Genomic DNA, 24,264 nt, shown 5'->3' on the forward strand with positions numbered 1-24,264 from the left:
TGAAGAAAAATATGTTTGCATGTGTTTAATATCCATTTCCTTCCTGCTGTACGATTTGGATGGGGGGTTATAATTGCTCTAAACCTTTGCGTTAATAATATATGTTGAGTTTATATTCTTGTTTTATATTTTAGGTTATTGAAGGGGTGTCATGTTCAATAGACATAATCGATATGCCAATACTAAAGGTAAGGCTTATTGATTTGTTTGTGGATTTGTAAAACTTAATATATTTAAATGATTACATATTTTTGTGCATTTATATTAAAGGGACAGTCTACACCTTAATCATCTTAAAGTCTTACCTTAGATTAAGCTGCACCCCTTTATATATCATGCAGCAGGAATGGTAAAAAGGCTATTTTAAATTGAATATTGTTTCTAGCCCTCTGATGACATCATGACAACACTAAGGGCTAGATTTGCGCTCTGAGTAATACCAGTGCACGCAAATGTGCGCTGGTATTACTCAGTGGAGCACATATGTATATAAGCATATACATCTATATTTACAGGGAACACACATTTCCCATAGACTGCAATGTAATGGCACTTTTCAGTGCTGTTTTTTTTCCTTACACCCTACTGCCGCAAACTTTAGCCCCCAAAAACTGCAAAAAAAGTGCAGTTTCTTTATTAAAAAATAGATGCTTCTATCTTAATTTTTTAATAAAGTATATTACATTTGAATTTGGGGGCATTTGGTGGACATTTTATTAAATTAACCAGAGATCTGATCTCTGGTTAATTTTATAAAGTGCTAATTGCTACTGCAAGCTTGCGGTAGCAATAACCAGCCACTTGTAATGGCTAGTTATTTATCACATGCCCTCAAATTTATCAATATCAGATATTTTACCTCATAATCTCCTCGGCTCAGCAGTGTAAATTCTGTGTAAAAAGTTATACTCAGCTGCAGGTAAAAAAAATAAATGAAGAAATGAACAGCAGCCAATCGGCATCAACAGTGCTGAGGTCATGAACTCTTTTACTGTGATCTCATGATCACTTAAAATTCCTTACACTGAATAGGGAAATAATATGAGTGTGCACGAAAGCTCGCTCCTTCGGCTGTCCCGGGACAGACCTACTGATTTGCTGCTTAGAAGTCCTTTACAATAGGATGTGGCTACTGAGAAACTTTTGAGGTAAAGAGGGGTACTTATCAACGCGTCTACTTTACCTGCCTTCGCCGGCCCAATACGCCCGCCTAAGCTCGCCTACCATCGCCGCCGCGGACCTGAATACGTTCGCCTAAGTTATCAAAAAAGCTGTCAAAAAGCCGCGCACCCAGTACGGGGCGATGAGCAGCGGATTGTGAGAGTTATCACTCATCTGATCTCGCTGCTCTTCGGCTTTTTGACAGCTTTATTGACAAGCTGTCACTAAGCACCCACACTAACTACACTGTTCTACCCCCTATACCGGCGCCCCCGGAGCCCCCCGCAACTCAATAAAGTTATCAACCCCTAAACCGCCGCTCCTAGACCCCGCCGCAACTCTTTTATAAATGTATTAACCCCTAAACCGCCGCTCCCGGACACCGCCGCCACCTACATTATACCTAGTAACCCCTATCCTGCCCCCCCTATACCGCTGCCACCTAGAATTAAGTTATTAACCCCTATCCTGCCGATCCCGTACTTTGCTGCACCTAAATAAATAGTTTAACCCCTAAACCGCCGCTCCTGGACCCCGCCACAACCTATCTTAAACTTATTAACCCCTAATCTGCCCCCCCTACACCGTCGCCACCTATAATAAAGTTATTAACCCCTAAACCTAAGTCTAACCCTAACACCCCCGTAACTTAAATATTAATTAAATAAATCTAAATAATATTTCTCTTATTAACTTAGTTAATCCTATTTAAAACTAAATACTTACCTTTAAAATAAACCCTAATATAGCTACAATATAAATAATAATTATATTGTAGCTATCTTAGGATTTATTTTTATTTTACAGGCAACTTTCAATTTATTTTAACTAGGTACAATAGCTATTAATTAGTTAGTTACCTAGTTAAAATAAAGATAAATTTACCTGTAAAATAAATCCTAACCTAAGTTACAATTACACCTAACACTACACTATACATTAATAAATGAATCCTATTTAAAACTAAATACTTACCTGTAAAATAAACCCTAAGATAGCTACAATGTAATTAATAATTACATTGTAGCTATTTTAGGATTTATATTTATTTTACAGGTAACTTTATTTATTTATTTTAGCTACTTAGAATAGTTATTAAATAGTTATTAACTATTTAATAACTACCTAGCTAAAAGAAATACAAAATTACCTGTAAAATAAATCCTAACCTAAGTTACAATTAAACCTAACACTACACTATTATTAAATTAATTAAATAAATTGGCTACAAATAACTACAATTAAATACAATTAAATTAACTAACTAAAGTACAAAAAATAAAAAAAGCTAAGTTACAAAAAATAAAAAAATAAGTTACAAATATTTAACAAATATTACAACAATTTTAAGCTACTTACACCTAATCTAAGCCCCCTAATAAAATAACAAAGCCCCCCAAAATAAAAAAATGCCCTACCCTATTCTAAATTAAAAAGTTACCAGCTCTTTTACCTTACCAACCCTTAAAAGGGCCTTTTGCGGGGCATGCCCCAAAGAATTCTGCTCTTTTGCCTGTAAAAGAAAAATACAACCCCCCCCCAACATTAAAACCCACCACCCACATACCCCTAATCTAACCCAAACCCCCCTTAAATAAACCTAACACTACCCCCCTGAAGTTCATCCTACCTTGAGTCGTCTTCAGCCAGCCGACCACCGATGGAACCGAAGAGGAGATCCGGAGCGGCAGAAGTCATCATCCAAGGGGCGCTGAAGAAATCTTCCATCCGATGAAGTCATCATCCAGGCGGCGCTGAAGAGATCTTCCAACCGGGCGATGTCATCTTCCAAGCGGCATCTTCAATCTTCTTTCTTCCGGATCCATCTTCATCTCGCCGACGCGGAACATCCTTCTTCCCCAACGGCCGACGACTGAATGAAGGTTCCTTTTAAGGGACGTCATCCAAGATGGCGTCCCTTCAATTCCGATTGGCTGATAGGATTCTATCAGCCAATCGGAATTAAGGTAGGAAAAATCTGATTGGCTGATTTAATCAGCCAATCAGATTGAAGTTCAATCCGATTGGCTGATCCAATCAGCCATTCTATTGGCTGATCGGAACAGGAAGATCTATTCAGCGCCGCCTGGATGATGACTTCATCGGATGGAAGATTTCTTCAGCGCCCCTTGGATGATGACTTCTGCCGCTCCGGATCTCCTCTTCAGTTCCATCGGTGGTCGGCTGGCTGAAGACGACTCAAGGTAGGATGAACTTCAGGGTGGTAGTGTTAGGTTTATTTAAGGGGTGTTTGGGTTAGATTAGGGGTATGTGGGTGGTGGGTTTTAATGTTGGGGGGGGTTGTATTTTTCTTTTACAGGCAAAAGAGCTGTTTTCTTTGGGGCATGCCCCGCAAAAGGCCCTTTTAAGGGCTGGTAAGGTAAAAGAGCTGGTAACTTTTTAATGTAGAATAGGGTAGGGCTTTTTTATTTTGGGGGGCTTTGTTATTTTATTTAGGGGGCTTAGATTAGGTGTAAGTAGTTTAAAATTGTTGTAATATTTGTTAAATATTTGTAACTTATTTTTTTTATTTTTTGTACTTTAGTTAGTTTATTTAATTGTATTTAATTGTAGTTATTTGTAGCTAATTTATTTAATTAATTTAATAATAGTGTAGTGTTAGGTTTAATTGTAACTTAGGTTAGGATTTATTTTACAGGTAATTTTGTATTTCTTTTAGCTAGGTAGTTATTAAATAGTTAATAACTATTTAATAACTATTCTAACTAGCTAAAATAAATACAAAGTTACCTGTGAAATAAATATAAATCCTAAAATAGCTACAATGTAATTATTAATTACATTGTAGCTATCTTAGGGTTTATTTTACAGGTAAGTATTTAGTTTAAATAGGAATAATTTATTAAAGTATAGTGTAGTGTTAGGTGTAATTGTAACTTAGGTTAGGATTTATTTTACAGGTAAATTTCTCTTTATTTTAACTAGGTAGCTATTAAATAGTTAATAACTATTTAATAGCTATTGTACCTAGTTAAAAAAAATTGAAAGTTGCCTGTAAAATAAAAATAAATCCTAAGATAGCTACAATATAATTATTATTTATATTGTAGCTATATTAGGGTTTATTTTAAAGGTAAGTATTTAGTTTTAAATAGGATTAACTTAGTTAATAAGATAAATATTATTTAGATGTATTCAATTAATATTTAAGTTAGGGGGGGTGATAGGGTTAGTGTTAGACTTAGGTTTAGGGGTTAATAATTTTATTACGGTGTAGGGGGGGCAGGATAGGGGTTAATAAATGTATTATAGGTGGCGACGGTGTAGGGGGGGCAGAATAAGGGTTAATAAGTTTAATATAGGTTGCGGAGGGGTCCGGGAGCGGCGGTTTAGGGGTTAAACTATGTAGTTGCGGCGGGGTCCAGGATCGGCAGGATAGGGGTTAATAACTTAATAAGTTTATTATAGTTGCGGCGGGGTCCGGGAGCGGCGGTTTAGGGGTTAACATATTTAGTATAGCTTGCGGTGGGCTCCGGGAGCGGCGGTTTAGGGGGTAATAACTTTATTTAGTTGCGGCGGTGTAGGGGGGCAGATTAGGGGTGTTTAGACTCCTAATCTGCCCCCCCTACACCGCCGCAACTAAATAAAGTTATTACCCCCTAAACCATCTGGAGTGACGTAAGAATCGATCTGTGTCGGACTGAGTCCGGCGGATCGAAGCTTACGTCACTAAATTCTACTTTTGCCGGTATCTAGGGCTTGATAACTAAGGCGAATCAGCCTCGCCTCAAATACGCTGCGGAATTCCAGCGTATTTGAGGTAGACGGCTTGATAACTACCCCTCAAGATATCTTTCTTTTTTACATAGAGATGTTCAGGTGATATTTTCTAGTCAGCTTTTTACAGCTATGCTGCATCACTTTCAAGTGTTTAAACATTTGGGTATTATGACCCTTTAAAAGAAAAGTTTAGTCTGAGAATAATATGTAAATGTATTTTTTAAAGTTTCATTAGCTATTTAAATTTTGACAAAATAAGTGTAAAGTTTTAGTGTCTATAAAACAATGGGAGCTGCCATGTTGTAGCTTAGGTTACTTTCTCTGCTGTGGCCAATTACGGACAGTTATAAATAGGTCACCAGAGAGTGCAGCCAATGGCTGTGTGGAATATGAAAACGGGAACTGAAAAGCTCACAATTTCAGTATGGAATTACAGGAAAAGGGGACAAAATAAATAATGAAAGTATATTTCAGTTTTTTTTGTTGGAGATGGTAATATAAAATGATAAATCGAATATATAAAAAACAGTGTTTATTGTCCCTTTTTAAATGCAAAGATAAAAAAAATTTTTAAAGCCTAACCTGAAAAAAAACTGTTCAAAGCTTTATTACATCATAAGGGTGTTTTCTAAATCTGTGTTTACCACCAAAAATCCATGTATAACATACAGATGTTTGTCTTTTAAGATTTTTTTTTATTGTGCTCTTATTACAGATGGGAACCTTCAAAGGATTCTGGGAAAAATTCCACTCTGAACTGGAATACATGAAGCATACGCAACAGCGATTCCTCTACAATAATCATGTGCCAAGAAAAAACTGGTACAAGCTGATCTCAGAAGTGGTAAGAAATGTTTCTTTTAGTTTATGTAAGATCATGGTAATGTTACCTTCAGAAATATGTTGGTTAAATTAGAAAAGTGGTCAAATTCCATAAAGGGACACGAAACCCAATTTTTTTTCTTCTTTCATGATTCATATAGAGCTTGTGATTTTAAATAACTTTCCAATGTAATTCTATTATCTAATTTTGTTTTCATCTCTTGGTTTCCTTTGTTGAAAAGGATACCTAGGTAGGTTCGGGAGCTGCTGATTGGTGGCTGCACATATTTGCTTCATCTTATTGGCTCACCAGATGTGTTTAAATAGCTTTCAGTAGTGCATAGCTGCTTTTTCAACAAAGTATACCAAAAGAGTGAAGCAAATTAGATAATGAAGTAAATTAGAAAGTTGTTTTGAATAGTATTCTCTATATCAATAATGAAAGGGAAAAAAATGGTTTCCTGCCCCTTTAAATACCACATACCCCTTTTTTAAGCAATAATAGTTGAAGTTAGAATTGTATTTTTTGTAGGTGTTTTGTCATTTTTCCAAATAGGTTATTTAATTGCATGAACTAAATCAATAATAAGATTAGGGGGGCTTCTGGCATTCATTTCTAATCTAGTTGCCCAGAGGCCCTGTATTTAACTGTATGATATGGTGTACTAGTGGGTTTTGTTTTGCCAGGTATAAATCTAGTTTTTATTATTCAAGAAAATATCTACTGTTAAAATGAGGATTTACAAAGGGACAGTAAAGTAAAAATCGCTTTTTTCTTTTGGTATTCTTTGTTATAAAGCATATCTAGGAAGGCTCAGGAGCAGCAATGCACTGCTGGGAGCTAGATGCTGATAGGGGGCTACGCACATATGCCTCTAGTCATTAGCTCACCCAATGTGTTCAGCTAGATCCCATTAGTGCTTTGCTGCTCCTACAACAAAGGATAACAAGAGAATAAATCATTTGATAACAAAAATAAATTGAAAAACTGTTTAAAATGTTATGCTTTGTCTGAATCGTGAAAGGAAAATAAAATGGGTTTTGCGTCCCTTTTTAACTATACAGTCTCAATCACTGTACCGGTCACTTTCTCACATGTTGAATTTAGTACACTACTTTTATATACATAATCTGTTTAAAGTATAATTTAAAGACACACAAGGAAACAATTGTAAGGCCCATCCCTTTAACCCTTTAATTTATTTTGTGACAATGCATAATGCTAAACCATAGCAATCATTTATGTTTATGTATAGTTGTGTTGGTTGACAGTACCAATTACAGATAGATAGAACGAACATATTTTTATTTCTGCTTTGGAATGATTGTGTTATGTCTATTTCTTAAAAAAAACTAACATTTAAAAGTTAAAAATGAATAAACAAAGAAGTATCACTTTATTGCGAGTCCGCTACCTAGATAATTACTTCTGTATAGAACCTCATTCTTTCCTAATAGGGCATTTTCTAAAGATTAGATCATGCCTATTAAAGAGGAACATTTAAAGGGACACTAAACTCAGTTTTTTTTTCTTTTATGATAGAGCATACAATTTTATGCAACTTTCTAATTTACTCTTATTATCAATTTTTCTTCATTCTCTTGCTATCTATATTTGAAAAAGAAGACATTTAAGCGAAGGAGCCAGCCAATTTTTGGTGCAAACCCTGGACAGCGCTTGTTTATTGGTGCTGTCCAATAAGCAAGGACAAACCCAGGTTGTGAACCAAAAATGGGCCGGCTTCAAAACTTACATTCTTGCTTTTCAAATAACGATAGCAAGAGAATGAAGATAAATTTATAATAGGAGTAAATTAGAAAGTTGCTTAAAATTGCATGCTCTTTTTGAATAATGAAATACCAAATTTGGGTTCAGTGTCCCTTTAATGAAAAAAAATCCTGAAAAGAAAAGGAAAAAAAAGGCAAAAGCAGTTTCAATATAAAACTGAAACTTACACTTTAATATAAGCCATCTACTTATTGCTCATGCTCACTAGCTGAAAGAACTCCTACGGCAAATCTCTGTAGGCATAAAAATAAAAAAAACATTCAGTTCAGGGATATATATGTGGGTTTTTTATTTTTAATAACAAATAATGTAATACATTTCAAAAGTTGTCTTTTAAATTAAAGTGATACTGAACCCAAATTTATTCTTTCTTTCATATTAGCAAGAGTCCATGAGCTAGTGACGTATGGGATATACATTCCTACCAGGAGGGGCAAAGTTTCCCAAACCTTAAAATGCCTCTAAATACACCCCTCACCACACCCACAAATCAGTTTTACAAACTTTGCCTCCTATGGAGGTGGTGAAGTAAGTTTGTGCTAGATTCTACGTTGATATGCGCTCCGCAGCAGGTTGGAGCCCGGTTTTCCTCTCAGCGTGCAGTGAATGTCAGAGGGATGTGAGGAGAGTATTGCCTATTTGAATGCAGTGATCTCCTTCTACGGGGTCTATTTCATAGGTTCTCTGTTATCGGTCGTAGAGATTCATCTCTTACCTCCCTTTTCAGATCGACGATATACTCTTATTATATACCATTACCTCTGCTGATTTTCGTTTCAGTACTGGTTTGGCTTTCTACAAACATGTAGATGAGTGTCCTGGGGTAAGTAAGTCTTATTTTCTGTGACACTCTAAGCTATGGTTGGGCACTTTTTTATAAAGTTCTAAATATATGTATTCAAACATTTATTTGCCTTGACTCAGGATGTTCAACATTCCTTATTTTCAGACAGTCAGTTTCATATTTGGGATAATGCATTTAAATCAATCATTTTTTCTTACCTTAAAAAATTTGACTTTTTCCCTGTGGGCTGTTAGGCTCGCGGGGGCTGAAAATGCTTAATTTTATTGCGTCATTCTTGGCGCGGACTTTTTTGGCGCAAATTTTTTTTTCTTTTTCCAGCGTCATACGTGTCGCCAGAAGTTGCGTTATTTTTGACGTTCTTTTGCGTCAAAAGTGTCGGCGTTCCGGATGTGGCGTCATTTTTGGCGCCAAAAGCATTTAGGCGCCAAATAATGTGGGCGTCTTATTTGGCGCTAAAAAAATATGGGCGTCACTTTTGTCTCCACATTATTTAAGTCTCATTATTTATTGCTTCTGGTTGCTAGAAGCTTGTTCACGGGCATTTTTTTCCCATTCCTGAAACTGTCATTTAAGGAATTTGATCAATTTTGCTTTATATGTTGTTTTTTCTATTACATATCGCAAGATGTTCCACGTTGCAACTGAGTCAGAAGATACTTCAGGAAAATCGCTGCCCAGTGCTGGAGCTACCAAAGCTAAGTGTATCACTTTTGGTATCTGTTCCTTCAGCTGTTGTTTGTATTAAATGTTATGACAAACTTGTTAATGCAGATAAAATTTCCTTTAGTACTGTTACATTACCTGTTGCTGTTCCGTCAACATCTAATGTTCAGAGTGTTCCTGATAACATAAGAGATTTTGTTTCTAAATCCATTAAGAAGGCTATGTCTGTTATTTCTCCTTCTAGTATGCATAAAAGTCTTTTAAAACTTCTCTTTTTTCAGATGAATTTTTAAATGAACATCATCATTCTGATAATGGTTCTTCTGGTTCAGAGGTTTCTGTCTCAGAGGTTGATGCTGATAAATCTTTGTATTTGTTCAAGATGGAATTTATTCGTTCTTTATTTAAAGAAGTATTAATTGCATTAGAAATAGAGGATTCTGGTCCTCTTGATACTAAAACTAAACGTTTAAATAAGGTTTTTAAATCTCCTGTAGTTATTCCAGAAGTGTTTCCTGTCCCTGATGCTATTTCTGAAGTAATTTCTAGGGAATGGAATAATTTGGGTAATTCATTTACTCCTTTTAAAACGTTTTAAGCAATTATATCCTGTGCCATCTGACAGATTAAAGTTTGGGACAAAATCCCTAAGGTTTATGGGGCTGTCTCTACTCCTGCTATAATTTTAGCGGATGTTGCTGCAGCTTCAACTTTTTGGTTAGAAGCTTTAGCGCAACAAGTAACAGATCATAATTCTCATAGCATTATTATTCTATAACATGCTAATTATTTTATTTGTGATGCCATCTTTGATATCATTAGAATTGATGTCAGGTATATGTCTCTAACTATTTTAGCTAGAAGAGCTTTATGGCTTAAAACTTGGAATGCTGATATGTCTTCTAAGTCAACTTTGCTATCCCTTTCTTTCCAGGGTAATAAATTATTCGGTTCTCAGTTGGATTCTTTTATCTCAACTGTTACTTGAAGGAAGGGAACTTTTTTACCACATGATAAAAAATCTGAGGTAAATTTAGGTCTAATAATTGTTTTCGTTCCTTTCATCACAACAAGGAACAAAAGCCTGATCCTTCATCCTCAGGAGCGGTATCAGTTTGGAAACCTTCTTCACTTTGGAATATATCCAAGCCTTATAGAATCCCAAAGCCAGCTCCTAAGTCCCCATGAAGGTGCGGCCCTCATTCCAGCTCAGCTGGTATGGGGCAGTTTACGTTCTTTTCAAAGAAATTTGGATCAATTCCGTTCACAATCTCTGGTTTCAGAACATTGTTTCAGAAGGGTACAGAATTGGCTTCAAGTTAAGGCCTCCTGCAAAGAGATTTTTTTTCTTTCCCGTGTCCCAGTAAACCCAGCAAAGGCTCAAGCATTTCTGAAATGTGTTTCAGATCTAGAGTTGGCTGGAGTAATTATGCCAGTTCCAGTTCTGGAACAGGGGCTGGGGTTTTATTCTATCTCTTCATTGTACCAAAGAAGGTCAATTCCTTCAGACCAGTTCCGGATCTATCAATATTGAATCGTTATGTAAGGATACCAACATTCAAGATGGTAGCTGTAAGGACTATCCTGCCTTTTGTTCAGCAAGGGCATTATATGTCTACAATAGATTTTCAGGATGCATATCTGCATATTCCGATTCATCCAGATCACTTTTAGTTTCTGAGATTCTCTTTTTTAGACAAGCATTACCAGTTTTGTGGCTCTACCGTTTGGCTTAGCATCAGCTCCAAGAATTTTTACAAAGGTTCTCGGTGCCCTTCTGTCTGTATTCAGAGAACAGGGTATTGGTATTCTCATACGAATCGACTTGTGTTGTTTCTTCAAGATCATGGTTGAAGGATCAATTTACTAAAAAGTTCATTGATTCCTCAGACAAGGGTAACCTTTTTAGGTTTTCAGGTAGATTCAGTGTCTATGACTCTGTCTTTGTCAGACAAGAGAAGTCTAACATTGATATCAGCTTGTCAAAACCTTCAGTCACAATCATTCCCTTTGGTAGCCTTATGCATGGAAATTTTAGGTCTTATGACTGCTGCATCGGACGCGATCTCCTTTGCTCATTTTCACATGCGACCTCTTCAGCTCTGTATGCTGAACCAATGGTGCAGGGATTACACAAAGATATCTCAATTAATATCTTTAAAACCGATTGTACGACACTTTCTGACGTGGTGGACAGATCACCATCGTTTAGTTCAGGGGGCTTCTTTTGTTCTTCCGACCTGGACTGTAATTTCAACAGATGCAAGTCTTACAGGTTGGGGAGCTGTGTGGGGGTCTCTGACAGCACAAGGGGTTTGGGAATCTCAGGAGGTGAGATTACCGATCAATATTTTGGAACTCCGTGCAATTTTCAGAGCTCTTCAGTCTTGGCCTCTTCTGAAGAGAGAATCGTTCATTTGTTTTCAGACAGACAATGTCACAACTGTGGCATACATCAATCATCAAGGAGGGACTCACAGTCCTCTGGCTATGAAAGAAGTATCTCGAATTCTGGTTTGGGCGGAATCCAGCTCCTGTCTAATCTCTGCGGTTCATATTCCAGGAATAGACAATTGGGAAGCGGATTATCTCAGTCGCCAAACGTTGCATCCGGGCGAATGGTCTCTTCACCCAGAGGTATTTCTTCAGATTTTTCAAATGTGGGAACTTCCAGAAATAGATCTGATGGCTTCTCATCTAAACAAGAAACTTCCCAGGTATCTGTCCAGATCCAGGGATCCTCAGGCGGAGGCAGTGGATGCATTGTCACTTCCTTGGAAGTATCATCCTGCCTATATCTTTCCGCCTCTAGTTCTTCTTCCAAGAGTAATCTCCAAGATTCTGAAGGAATGCTCGTTTGTTCTGCTGGTAGCTCCAGCATGGACGGATTCTTTTTCGGATGGCCTCTTGCCAACCGTGGGCTCTTCCGTTAAGACCAGACCTTCTGTCGCAAGGTCCTTTTTTCCATCAGGATCTCAAATCTTTAAATTTAAGGGTATGGAGATTGAACGCTTGATTCTTGGTCAAAGAGGTTTCTCTGACTCTGTGATTAATACTATGTTACAGGCTCGTAAATCTGTATCTAGAGAGATATATTATAGAGTCTGGAAGACTTATATTTCTTAGTGTCTTCTCATAATTTTTCCTGGCATTCTTTTAGAATTCCGAGAATTTTTTTACAGTTTCTTCAGGATGGTTTAGATAAAGGTTTGTCCGCAAGTTCCTTGACAGGACAAATCTCTGCCATTTCTGTTCTTTTTCACAGAAAGATTGCTATTCTTCCTGATATTCATTGTTTTGTACAAGACTTGGTTCGTATAAAACCTGTCATTCAGTCAATTTCTCCTCCTTGGAGTTTGAATTTGGTTCTGGGGGCTCTTCTAGCTCCTCCTTTTGAACCCATGCATTCATTTGGACATTAAACTTCTTTCTTGGAAAGTTTTGTTTCTTTTGGCTATCTCTTCTGCCAGAAGAGTCTCTGAATTATCTGCTCTTTTCTTGTGAGTCTCCTTTTCTGATTTTTCATCAGGATAAGGCGGTGTTGCGAACTTCTTTTGAATTTTTTCCTAAGGTTGTGTATTCTAACAACATTAGTAGAGAAATTGTGGTTCCTTCATTATGTCCTAATCCTAAGGATTCTAAGGAGAAATCATTGCATTCTTTGGATGTTGTTAGAGCTTTGTAATATTATGTTGAAGCTACTAAGTCTTTCCGAAAGACTTCTAGTCTATTTTTCATCTTTTCTGGTTCTAGAAACAGCCAGAAAGCTTCTGCCATTTCTTTGGCATCTTGGTTGAAATCTTTAATTCATCATGCCTATGTCGAGTCGGGTAAAACTCCGCCTCAAAGGGTTACAGCTCATTCTACTAGGTCAGTTTCTACTTCCTGGGCGTTTAGGAATGAAGCTTCGGTTGATCAGATTTGCAAAGCAGCAACTTGGTCCTCTTTGCATACTTTTACTAAATTCTACCATTTTGATGTGTTTTCTTCTTCTGAAGCAGTTTTTGGTAGAAAAGTACTTCAGGCAGCGGTTTCAGTTTGAATCTTCTGCTTATGTTTTCATTAAACTTTATTTTGGGTGTGGATTATTTTCAGCAGTAATTGGCTGTCTTTATTTTATCCCTCCCTCTCTAGTGACTCTTGCGTGGAAAGATCCACATCTTGGGTAGTCATTATCCCATACGTCACTAGCTCATGGACTCTTGCTAATTACATGAAAGAAAACATAATTTATGTAAGAACTTACCTGATAAATTCATTTCTTTCATATTAGCAAGAGTCCATGAGGCCCACCCTTTTTGTGGTGGTTATGATTTTTTTGTATAAAGCACAATTATTCCAATTCCTTATTTTATATGCTTTCGCACTTTTTTCTTATCACCCCACTTCTTGGCTATTCGTTAAACTGATTTGTGGGTGTGGTGAGGGGTGTATTTATAGGCATTTTAAGGTTTGGGAAACTTTGCCCCTCCTGGTAGGAATGTATATCCCATACGTCACTAGCTCATGGACTCTTGCTAATATGAAAGAAATGAATTTATCAGGTAAGTTCTTACATAAATTGTGTTATTAAGCAACTTTCTAATTTTCTCCTATTATCAATTTTTCTTCGTTCTCTTGGTATCTTTATTTGAAAAACCAGGAATGTATAGCTTACGAGCCGGCCCATTTTTGGTTCAGCGCCCTGGATAGAGCTTGCTGATTGGTGGGTACATTTAGCCACCAATCGGCAAGCTGTACCCAGAGAACGAAGAAAAAATTATAATTGAGCAATTTTAGCAACTTTCTAATTTACTTCTATCTGAATCATGAAAGCAAAAAATTGGGTTAAGTTTCCCTTTAATCAAAAAATACTGCAACATACTTTTTAACTGAAAATTAATTTGTGTTTTATTGTAGGACACAGAAAAAAGAAATCTAATTTATCGGCGCAGCGTTCTGGAAAATGCCAAAAAGTACGAGATTTTTCTTTTAACCTTTTCTGAACGAGCTCAAGTGTGTTAATGTTGTGTGTTGCAAGTTCACCCTGACTATGCAAAATCACTGCTCTGACACCCTTTTATCCAGCTTGCCTGAGACTGGTAAAACCTTTAAACATAGCTGTCTATTCCAATCCATTAGAAGAGCTTTGCAGAAGTTGAGATAGCTCAGCTTATAGTTTTTAATCATGAAACCTTTACACCACTAAAAAAAAAAATTATCATAATGTTCATTCATAATTGTTGTTTGGACTGTACATGGTCAATACAAAAGCATGTCTGTTTGATTTTTTAGAACCTTTTCACAGAACACATTCTGCAAAGCCCCATTTGTTGTAGGTTCCTCCTTATCCACGAGAATGCTGGTACACCAGCAACCAATCAACAACTGACCTATTTTCTGGAAGGAAAGAGCTGTCTCTGAGGCAAAAAACAAGCTTTCTTTAGCTTCTAAAGCTCATAATGTGTGCAGTGATCTTAGGACTGCATTAGATATGTTTTTATTTAATACATTACTGCTACTCTATAAAAATTAAACTTTCTGCATGCAGATCTGCTCACTGCCTAATTTAACTATTTACGAACAACTTGCAAGTAAAAAGCAGTGCTCTAGTTGTTCCCTAAATAGTTTTATTAAAGTGAATGTAAATTTTGATGCTTAACCCCTTAGTGACCAGAGCACTTTTCCATTTTCTGTCCGTTTGGGACCAAGGCTATTTTTACATTTCTGCGGTGTTTGTGTTTAGCTGAAATTTTCCTCTTCCTCATTTACTGTACCCACACATATTATATACCGTTTTTCTCGCCATTAAATGGACTTTCTAAAAATACCATTATTTTCATCATATCTTATCATTTACTATAAAAAAAAATATAAAATATGAGGAAAAATGGAAAAAAACACACTTTTTCTAACTTTGAACCCCAAAATCTGTTACATATCTACAACCACCAAAAAACACCCATGCTAAATAGTTTCTAAATTTTGTCCTGAGTTTAGAAATACCAAATGTTAACATGTTCTTTGCTTTTTTTGTAACTTATAGGGCCATAAATACAAGTAGCACTTTGCTATTTTCAAACCATTTTTTTTCAAAATTAGCGCTAGTTACATTGGGACACTGATATCTTTCAGGAATCCCTGAATATCCATTGACATGTATATATTTTTTTTTAGAAGACATCCCAAAGTATTGATCTAGGCCCATTTTGGTATATTTCATGCCACCATTTCACCGCCAAATGCGATCAAATACAAAAAATCGTTCACTTTTTCACAATTTTTTTCACAAACTTTCAGTTTCTCACTGAAATTATTTACAAACTGCTTGTGCAATTATGGCATAAATGGTTGTAAATTCTTCTCTGGGATCCCCTTTGTTCAGAAATATTAGACATATATGGCTTTGGCATTGCTTTTTGGTAATTAGAAGGCCGCTAAATGCCACTGCGCACCACACGTGTATTATGCCCAGCAGTGAAGGGGTTAATTAGGGAGCATGTAGGGAGCTTCTAGGGTTAATTTTAGCTTTAGTGTAGTGTAGTAGACAACCCCAAGTATTGATCTAGGCCCATTTTGGTATATTTCATGCCACCATTTCACTGCCAAATGCGATCAAATTAAAAAAAACGTTAAATTTTTCACAATTTTAGGTTTCTCACTGAAATCATTTACAAACAGCGTGTGCAATTATGGCACAAATGGTTGTAAATGCTTCTCTGGGATCCCCTTTGTTCAGAAATAGCAGACATATATGACTTTGGCGTTGCTTTTTGGTAATTAGAATGCTGCTAAATGGCGCTGCGCATCACACGTGTATTATGGCTAGCAGTGAAGGGGTTAATTAGGTAGCTTGTAGGGAGCTTGCAGGGTTAATTTTAGCTTTAGTGTAAAGATCAGCCTCCCACCTGAAACATCAGACCCCCTGATCCCTCCCAAACATCTCTCTTCCCTCCCCTACCCCACAAATGTCCCCGCCATCTTAAGTACTGGCAGAAACTCTGCCAGTACTAAAATAAAAGGAAAATTTGGGCTTTTTTGTGCATTTTTTTTTGCATATTTACATATGCTTCTGTGTAGGATCCCCCTTAGCCCCCAACCTCACTGATCCCCCACCAAACAGCTCTCTAACCCTCCCCCTCTGACTTAATGTGCGCCATCTTGGGTACTGGCAGCTGTCTGCCAGTACCCATTTTAGTGAATAATATTATTTTTTTTATTAAAAAATGTCCCTTTTCTGTAGTGTAGCTTTCCCCCCCCCCCAATACCAACCCCCCACCCCTTCCAGATGCCTTAGATGCTTTGGAAAAAATAAGTATTTAATTTTATTTGACATTTTACTTTTAAATTTTTTTCTGTAGTGTAGCGGTTCCCACCCGCTCCCGCCCCGTGCACCCGCCCCCCCCCCACCCCCCCGGCCCGCGCGCGCCCCCGTGCGCGCCCCCGAAGGCTCCGCTCCCGATCCCGCCCCCCTCCACCTTCCAGATCTCACCGATGGCCGCCCACCCGCCTCCCAAGTCGGCTCCCACCCACCAACGATACCGGCCATCGATGTCCGGTGCAGAGAGGGCCACAGAGTGGCTCTCTCTGCATCGGATGGCCAAGGGGGGTTATTGCAGGATGCCTCCATATCGAGGCATCACTGCAATAACCGGAAAGCAGCTGGAAGCGATCCTGCTCGCTTCCAGCTGCTTTCCAGACCAAGGACGTACGCCACACGTCCTCGGTCATTAACTGCATTTTTTTTGAGGACGTGTGGCGTACGTCCTTGGTCGTTAAGGGGTTAAAGGGACACTGAACCCAAATTTTTTCTTTCATGATTTAGATAGAGCATGTAATTGTAAGCAACTGTTATCAATTTTTCTTCATTCTCTTGCAATCTTTATTTGAAAAGAAGGCATCTCAGCTAAGGAGCCAGCAAATTGTGGGTTCAGAACCATGGACAGCACTTGTTTATTGGTGCTGTCCAATCAGCAAGGACAACCCAGGTTGTTCACCTAAAATGGGCTGGCATCTAAACTTACATTCTTGCTTTTCAAATAAGCATAACAAGAAAATGAAGACAATTTGATAATAGGAGTAAATTAGAAAGTTGCTTAAAATTGCATGCTCTATGTGAATCACAAAATATATTTTTTGGCTACAGTGTCCCTTTTTGTGCCTGTTTTTTAAAAATTCGATTGAAAACAGGGGCACTTTAATTCATCAAAATTTACATTTCACTCCTGTTGTGAAAAAAAACTTTCCTTTAAATCTTCACAGCAGCTCCAGCTTCCTCCGGTCATCGCAAGCCATTTCTGATGTCAAAAATGATGGATAGGTCATCCTCCAATCACAGCTTCCCCCCCAGGGGAATCAGTGTCTGATTCAACGCCGTGATTGGAGGAAGTTGGATTCCTCATTTTAGACCCAGGAAGAGACTTTGCAATGGGTGGAGGAAGTTGGAGATGCTGTGAAGATTAAAAGGTATGTTTTTTTTTTTTTTTTTTTTTTTTTTTTCACAACAGGAGTGAAATGTAAATTTTGATGAATTAAAGTGCCCCTGTTTTCAATCAAATTTTTAAAAACCGGGCACTTTAGCATCAAAATTTACATTCACTTTAAGCACTTAGCAGATTAGCATGAGTTGTGCTTTGTTTTTTCCACTATGAGATGAGCAGCAGTTTAGGTGAGATTTTCTTTTAAAACAAAGATAAAACAAAGCTGCTGCTCTTACCATGGGAAGCAGATTTCACTGATAGCGGATCTGTACAGATGACGCTCACTGCAGACACGGACTGCCTTTAGAACTGCGGGGAGGACGCTTTCTGGTTTGCTAAGCAACCACCAAGCCTCCTCCCCCATCTGCAACTCAGAATGTCTTGCAAAGTGCAAACTGACAACAGAGAATATTTGCAATAAACTGAAGCTGCTAAGTTTATACTGTTAGAAAACAGTCCGTTTCTATTAACATTTATTTTGAGCAGATTATAAATGACAGAAGTATACAAGCTGTTGTATCAGGAACAAGTACACATAATGTACAAATTTACTGCTTGCCGAGTACTAACGCACTGACAGCATGAACGAGTGCGGTTCTCCTCTACATAAAGAGAGGTGAAGCCATCACAACCAGCAATACAAGAAAAGTGGTGATGATGATGATGAAAAAATATATCAGCCTCTTACCAGAGTTTAATAAAACACGGTTCTAGCACCATAACAGCCTCTTACACGGTGCAGCTCACAGATGACTCACAAGTTGTCCTCATCAAGCTCGCGATCCTCCTCATGCACAACCTTCTTACATCACAACTGCACTGAGCGCTCTGACTGTGCAGCAGTATTTGCAAATAAAATAAAAAAATCAATCCCACTGTAAGCCCTCTGCTATATGTTTTGACACTGCTGCTGCCGCCGCCACTAAAGCTTGCTTGGTTTGAAATTCAGCACGCTATGCGCTCCAACTCCCTCATTGTCCTGTGATGTCCGGTCTGTCTTTATCTGTGCACGGGCCTACCCAGATAACTGCGCGCCCGCGCTGCCGCACTCCTTACAGAGAATATTGGTGGGGGCACAAGGGCCCATATCAGCAAGTGTATACATAGGCATGTGCAGAATATGTACAATTCTTACGCTGGGAGCCTTTTACAAGTGTAGATTTTAGGTCCATCTATCCTCAAAATCATTATAAATAGCTGCATATATGTAGAATATTACTATTGCTTACTACATTTGGGGAGGCCCAAAAAAAGTTTGCACCAGTGCAGTACCCCAAATACTTGACTGAGGATCAGCCAAGCTGAGAGGAAGTGACTTAGCCCATTTAACTGTCTACTAAATCCAGAACTTACACTATTCACTTATGCTAGGGTGATCCACAGTCATAATGGAGCCAGTAGGGAAGAGAACAGGTTAGGGACTGGAGTGGAAGTTAGATTCAGAAATGTGTGGGCAACTGCAAAAAATGTGGTCTAATTTGCCAATCTTATGCTTAATTGCTCTGTTTTTCACTCCTATACATTACTTGCTCTTCTTTGCTGTAATTTAAGATAGTGAAGGCTTTGAAAAGAAAATTAACAGGGGGTGCCACATAGCATAAGTCTGTTGGGAAAGTATTAGAACCACATCACAAAAGGAATCTTGCTCACACTTGTGATGGTACTAGAATGAAAGAGTGCTAAACAAACGGTCTCCAGCACTCGTCTCCTTCTCCTCAAGAGGGTGAACGCAAAACTTTTAAAATGTATCAAAAAAAACTACAAACAATTGTAATAACTTTCTCAGCTTTCAATTGGCTGTTTAATCAGGCAATTAACTTTTTGATTCACCTAGTGTTGGCCTTAGTGATAAACCAGCTGTATAGGATAATTAGAGCCCTTTTCCTAGCTAAACTGTTGTTTAAAACACTGAATCCAGACTACTGTGTATAGGAATAATTTTATAAATCAACAGTGACACATGTTTTATTTTTTCTTGTCTTATTTAAGGGTCATCTTAAACATGGATAGACGGAAATCTGGTAAATACACTTCACAGTTTGTATTTTCATCTTGCTAACAAGCTAGTGAGGCATGGCAACCATCATAAAATCATTGTGTGTATATATTTTAATGCTTTTTGTAAGCTGTTAGTGAATCATTTATTTCTTTTATCAAAGTGTGAAAGTCTACGAGTCATCACTTGCGGGAATTCTCCTCCTGACCACTAGGAGTAGGCAAAAGATACCCCAATATACCAGAGTGTTAAATACCCCATACTTGCCCAGAATCTTTAGCCATTTCTTTTGCCTCCTTGATGGAGTTAGGTTGAATTGTTGATCTACTGGTTGTTGAGAAGGGTTCTCTAACCAATCTAAGACTCATTTCCACCTCACAGTCTTATTGGACAGTGGAAGTTATCAGCCAGGCAGTAAAATATCTTTTCTCAGTGGGAAATGTCACAGGCCTCCCTGGTTTAATACGGATTTATCCACCAGTCCCCTGGTCTGCAGTGTGCTGCTCCTTGTTGGATCCACAATCCTCCCTAGGTGAAATGTGGAATTATCCACTAGTCCCCTGGGTTATAGAATGCTGTTACTTGTTAATGATCCTTGGTATTGTTCTAGCAAGTACTTTGCAGCTTCATAGCCCACCAGCTATTAGTATGAACATGTACACTTGATTTACATAGTCTGGGGACATATATTTATACACCATACATATTAGCATTTCTTAGCACTTTTGGGCACTTTTTACATTTTTGGGGCTTTAGCACTCACTGGTAGCTCAGGCGCAATAAGGGTTGTTAACTTTTTTTAGCCTCCCTGTTTTTTATTCTTTTTTTGTTCCTGTGGTGCTATAATTATATCAGTGTCTTGGAAGAAGCTCTCAGGACCGGTGGAGGTTGTAGGATACAGCATGAGTAGGATTTTGTTTGCAGATTTATTTCAAATTGCCTTGTGCCCCCCTTAGAAGCTTCCCCAAAGTTGATATTTCTTTCATGTAATTGGCAAGAGTCCATGAGCTAGTGATGTATGGGATATACAATCCTACCAGGAGGGGCAAAGTTTCCCAAACCTCAAAATACCTATAAATACACCCCTCACCACACCCACAATTCAGTTTTACTAACTTTGCCTCCTATGGAGATGGTGAAGTAAGTTTGTGCTAAGATTTCTACGTTGATATGCGCTTCTCAGCATTTTGAAGCCTGATTCCTCTGAGTACAGTGAATGTCAAAGGGATGTGAAGGGAGTATCACCTAGTGAATTCTATGGTTTTCCTCGCGGAAAATCTTTTTCATAGGTTCTCTGTTATCGGTCGCAGAGATTCATCTCCTACCTCCCTTTTCAGATCGACGATATACTCTCATATTCCATTACCTCTACTGATAACCATTTCAGTACTCATTTGGCTATCTGCTATATGTGGATGAGTGTCTTTTGGTAAGTATATTTTCATTACTTAAGACACTCTCAGCTATGGTTTGGCACTTTATGTATTTATATAAAGTTCTAAATATATGTATTGTACTTATATTTGCCATGAGTCAGGTTTATGTATATTTCCTTTTGCAGACTATCCGTTTCATATTTGGGAAAAAAAACATATTTAGGAAAATATTTTTCTTACCTGGGGTATAGTCTTTTTTCAAATAGACTGGTTTTTCATTTAATTTTCGCGGGCAAAATTAGGCTCGCGAGGTCACAAAATGCTGATGTTTATTGCCTAATTTTTGGCGTGAAGGTATGCCCGGTGACGCAAATTCGTAATTTCAGGCGTCTTAGTCTACGCCGAGTTTCCTTGCACAAGGTTGAGTCTGCAATGATGCGATTGTGTCATTTCCGGATGTTGTTAGCGCCAAAAAATTTCATTTTGCGTTGTGCGTCATACTACCAAATAATTTCGTTATTTTAAACACCATTCCTATATGCCTCTTGCCTTTTTTCTATGTCAGAGGGCTATGCTGTTTGCATTTGTTTTTCCATTCCTGAAACTGCCATATAAGGAAATTGATAATTTGCTTTATATTTTGTTTTTTCTCTTACATTTGCAAGATGTCTCAATCTGATCCTGTCTCAGAAACCACTGTTGGAATCCTGCTGCCTGATAACAGTTCTACCAAAGCTAAGTGTATCTGTTGTAAATTTGTGGAGATTATATCTCCAGTTGTGGTATGTAATAGTAGTCATGATAAGCTTTTACATGCAGAGAATGTATCCATCAGTAATAGTACAATGCCTGTTGTTTCTTCAACATCTAATGTACATGATATTGCTGTGAATATAAAAGATTTTATTGCTGATGCGATTCAGAAGCTTTGTCTGCTATACCACCTTCTAATAAACGTAAAAGGTCTTTTAAAACTTCTCATAAGGTTGATGAAATTTCAAATGACCGACAACATACTGAATTATCCTCCTCTGATGAGGATCTATCTGATTCAGAAGATCCTACCTCAGATATTGACAAATCTACTTATTTATTTAAAATGGAGTATATTCGTTCCTTGTTAAAGAGGTGTTGATTACGTTGGATATTGAGGAATCTAGTCCTCTTGATACTAAAACTAGTAAACATTTAAATTCTGTTTATAAACCTCCTGTGGTTACTCCAGAGGTTTTTGCAGTTCCTGATGCTATTTCTGATATGATTTCTAAGGAATGTTATAGGCCTGGTACTTCTTTTATCCCTTCTTCAAGGTTTAAAACATTGTATCCTTTGGCAGCAGTTAGATTGGAGTTTTGGGAAAAGATCCCCAAAGTTGACGGGGGCTATTTCTACTCTTGCCACACGTACTACTATTCCTATGGAAGATAGTACTTAATTTAAGGACCCTTTAGATATGAAACTTAAATCCTATTTAAGGAAAGCTTATTTATATTCTGGCTATCTTCTCAGGCCTTCCATTTCTATGGCTGATGTTGCTGCTACAACAACTTTTTGGTTGGAATGTTTAGAGCAACAGGAAATGGATCCTGATTTGTCTAGCATTGTTCGCTTGCTTCAACATGCTAATCATTTTATCTGTGATGCCATTTTTGATATCCTCAAAATTGATGTTAAATCTATGTCTTTAGCTATTTTAGCTAGAAGAGCTTTGTGGCTCACATATTGGAAAGCTGACATGGTATCTAAGTCTAGATTACTATCTCTTTCTTTCCAAGGTAATAATTTATTTGGTTCTCAGTTGGATTCGATTATTTCAACTGTCACTGGGGGGAAGGGAGTTTTTTTGTCTCAGGATAAAAGACCTAAGGGTAAATCCTTAAGCTTCTAACCGTTTTCGTTCCTTTCGACAAAATAAGGAACAGAAACCTAATCCTTCCCCCAAAGAATCTAGTTCCAATTGGAAACCTTCTTCAAGTTGGAGTAAATCCAAGCCGTTTAAGAAACCAAAACCAGCCCCCAAGTCTGCATGAAGGTGCGGCCTTCAATCTAGCTCAGCTGGTAGGGGGCACATTAAGATTCTTCCAAAACATTTGTGCAGATTCTGTCCAAAATCAATGGATTCAGAGTATTGTCTCTCAAGGGTACAGAATAAGATTCAGAGTAAGACTTCCTGTGAGAAGATTTTTTTCTTTCACACATCCCAGCAAATCCAGTAAAGGCTCAGGCTTTTCTGAAGTGTGTTTCAGACCTGGATCTTTCAGGGGTAATCATACCAGTTCCGTTTTAGGAACAGGGTCTGGGGTTTTATTCAAATCTATTCTTTGTCCCAAAGAAAGAAAATTCATTCAGGCCAGTTCTGCATCTGAACATTTTGAATCATTTTGTAAGAGTGCCAACTTTCAAAATGGTGACTATAAGGACTATTCTGCCTTTTGTTCAGCAAGGGCATTATATGTCCACAATAGACTTACAGGATGAAGATCTTTATATTCCGATTCATCCAGACCACTATCAGTTTCTCAGATTCTCTTTTCTAGACAAGCATTACCAATTTGTCGCTCTTCCATTTGGCCTAGCAACAGCTCCAAGAATCTTTTCAAAGGTTCTTTGTGCCCTACTCTCTGTAATCAGAGAACAGGGTATTGCGGTGTTTACTTATTTGGACAATATCTTGGTACTAGCTCAGTCTTTACATTCTGCAGAATCTCCCACGAATCAACTAGTGTTGTTTCTTCAAAGACATGGTTGGAGGATCAATTTACCAAAAAGTTTCCTTGATTCCTCAGACAAGGGTTACCTTTTTAGGTTTCCAGATAGATTCAGTGTCCATGACTCTGTCGCTAACAGACAAGAGACTATTAAAATTTGTTTCAGCTTGTCGGAACCTTCAGTCTGAGTCATTCCCTTCAGTAGCTATGTGCATGGAAGTTTTCAGTTTCATGACTGCAGCATCGGACGCGATCCCCTTTTGCTCGTTTTCATATGAGACCTCTCCAACTTTGTATGCTTAGTCAATGGTGCAGGGATTATACAAAGATATCACAATTAATATCCTTAAATACCAATGTTCGACTCTCTCTGACTTGGTGGTTAGATCACCATCGAATAGTTCAAGGGGCCTCTCTTGTTTGTCAAACCTGGACTGTGATCACAACAGATGCAAGTCTTTCAGGTTGGGGAGCTGTCTGGGGATCTCTGACGGCACAAGGGGTTTTGAAATCTCAAGAGGCGAGGTTACCAATCAATATTTTAGAACTCCGTGCTAATTTCAGGGCTCTTCAGATTTGACCTCTGTTGAAGAGAGATCCGTTCATTTGTTTTCAGACAGACAATATCACAACTGTCGCATATGTCAATAATCAGGGTGGGACTCACAGTTCCCAAGCTATGAAAGAAGTATCTCGGATACTTGCTTGGTCAGCATCCAGCTCCTGTCTAATTTCTGTAGTTCA

The 24,264-nt window shown here is 37.9% G+C and overlaps 1 protein-coding gene across 1 annotated transcript in view; it reads left to right on the forward strand.

Annotated features, from left to right (window-relative positions):
• GSAP (gamma-secretase activating protein) overlaps positions 1–24,264 on the forward strand; it is a 422,579-nt gene that overhangs the window by 216,548 nt on the left and 181,767 nt on the right. Inside the window, exons 11-14 of the mRNA XM_053719170.1 lie at positions 135–188; positions 5,618–5,746; positions 13,881–13,936; positions 19,430–19,461. Coding sequence (XP_053575145.1) covers positions 135–188; positions 5,618–5,746; positions 13,881–13,936; positions 19,430–19,461 — 271 coding nt within the window. The remainder of the gene's footprint in view (positions 1–134; positions 189–5,617; positions 5,747–13,880; positions 13,937–19,429; positions 19,462–24,264) is intronic.

The sequence above is a fragment of the Bombina bombina genome, chromosome 6 (genome assembly GCF_027579735.1).
Source record: "Bombina bombina isolate aBomBom1 chromosome 6, aBomBom1.pri, whole genome shotgun sequence".
NCBI classification, from domain to species: Eukaryota; Metazoa; Chordata; class Amphibia; order Anura; family Bombinatoridae; genus Bombina; species Bombina bombina.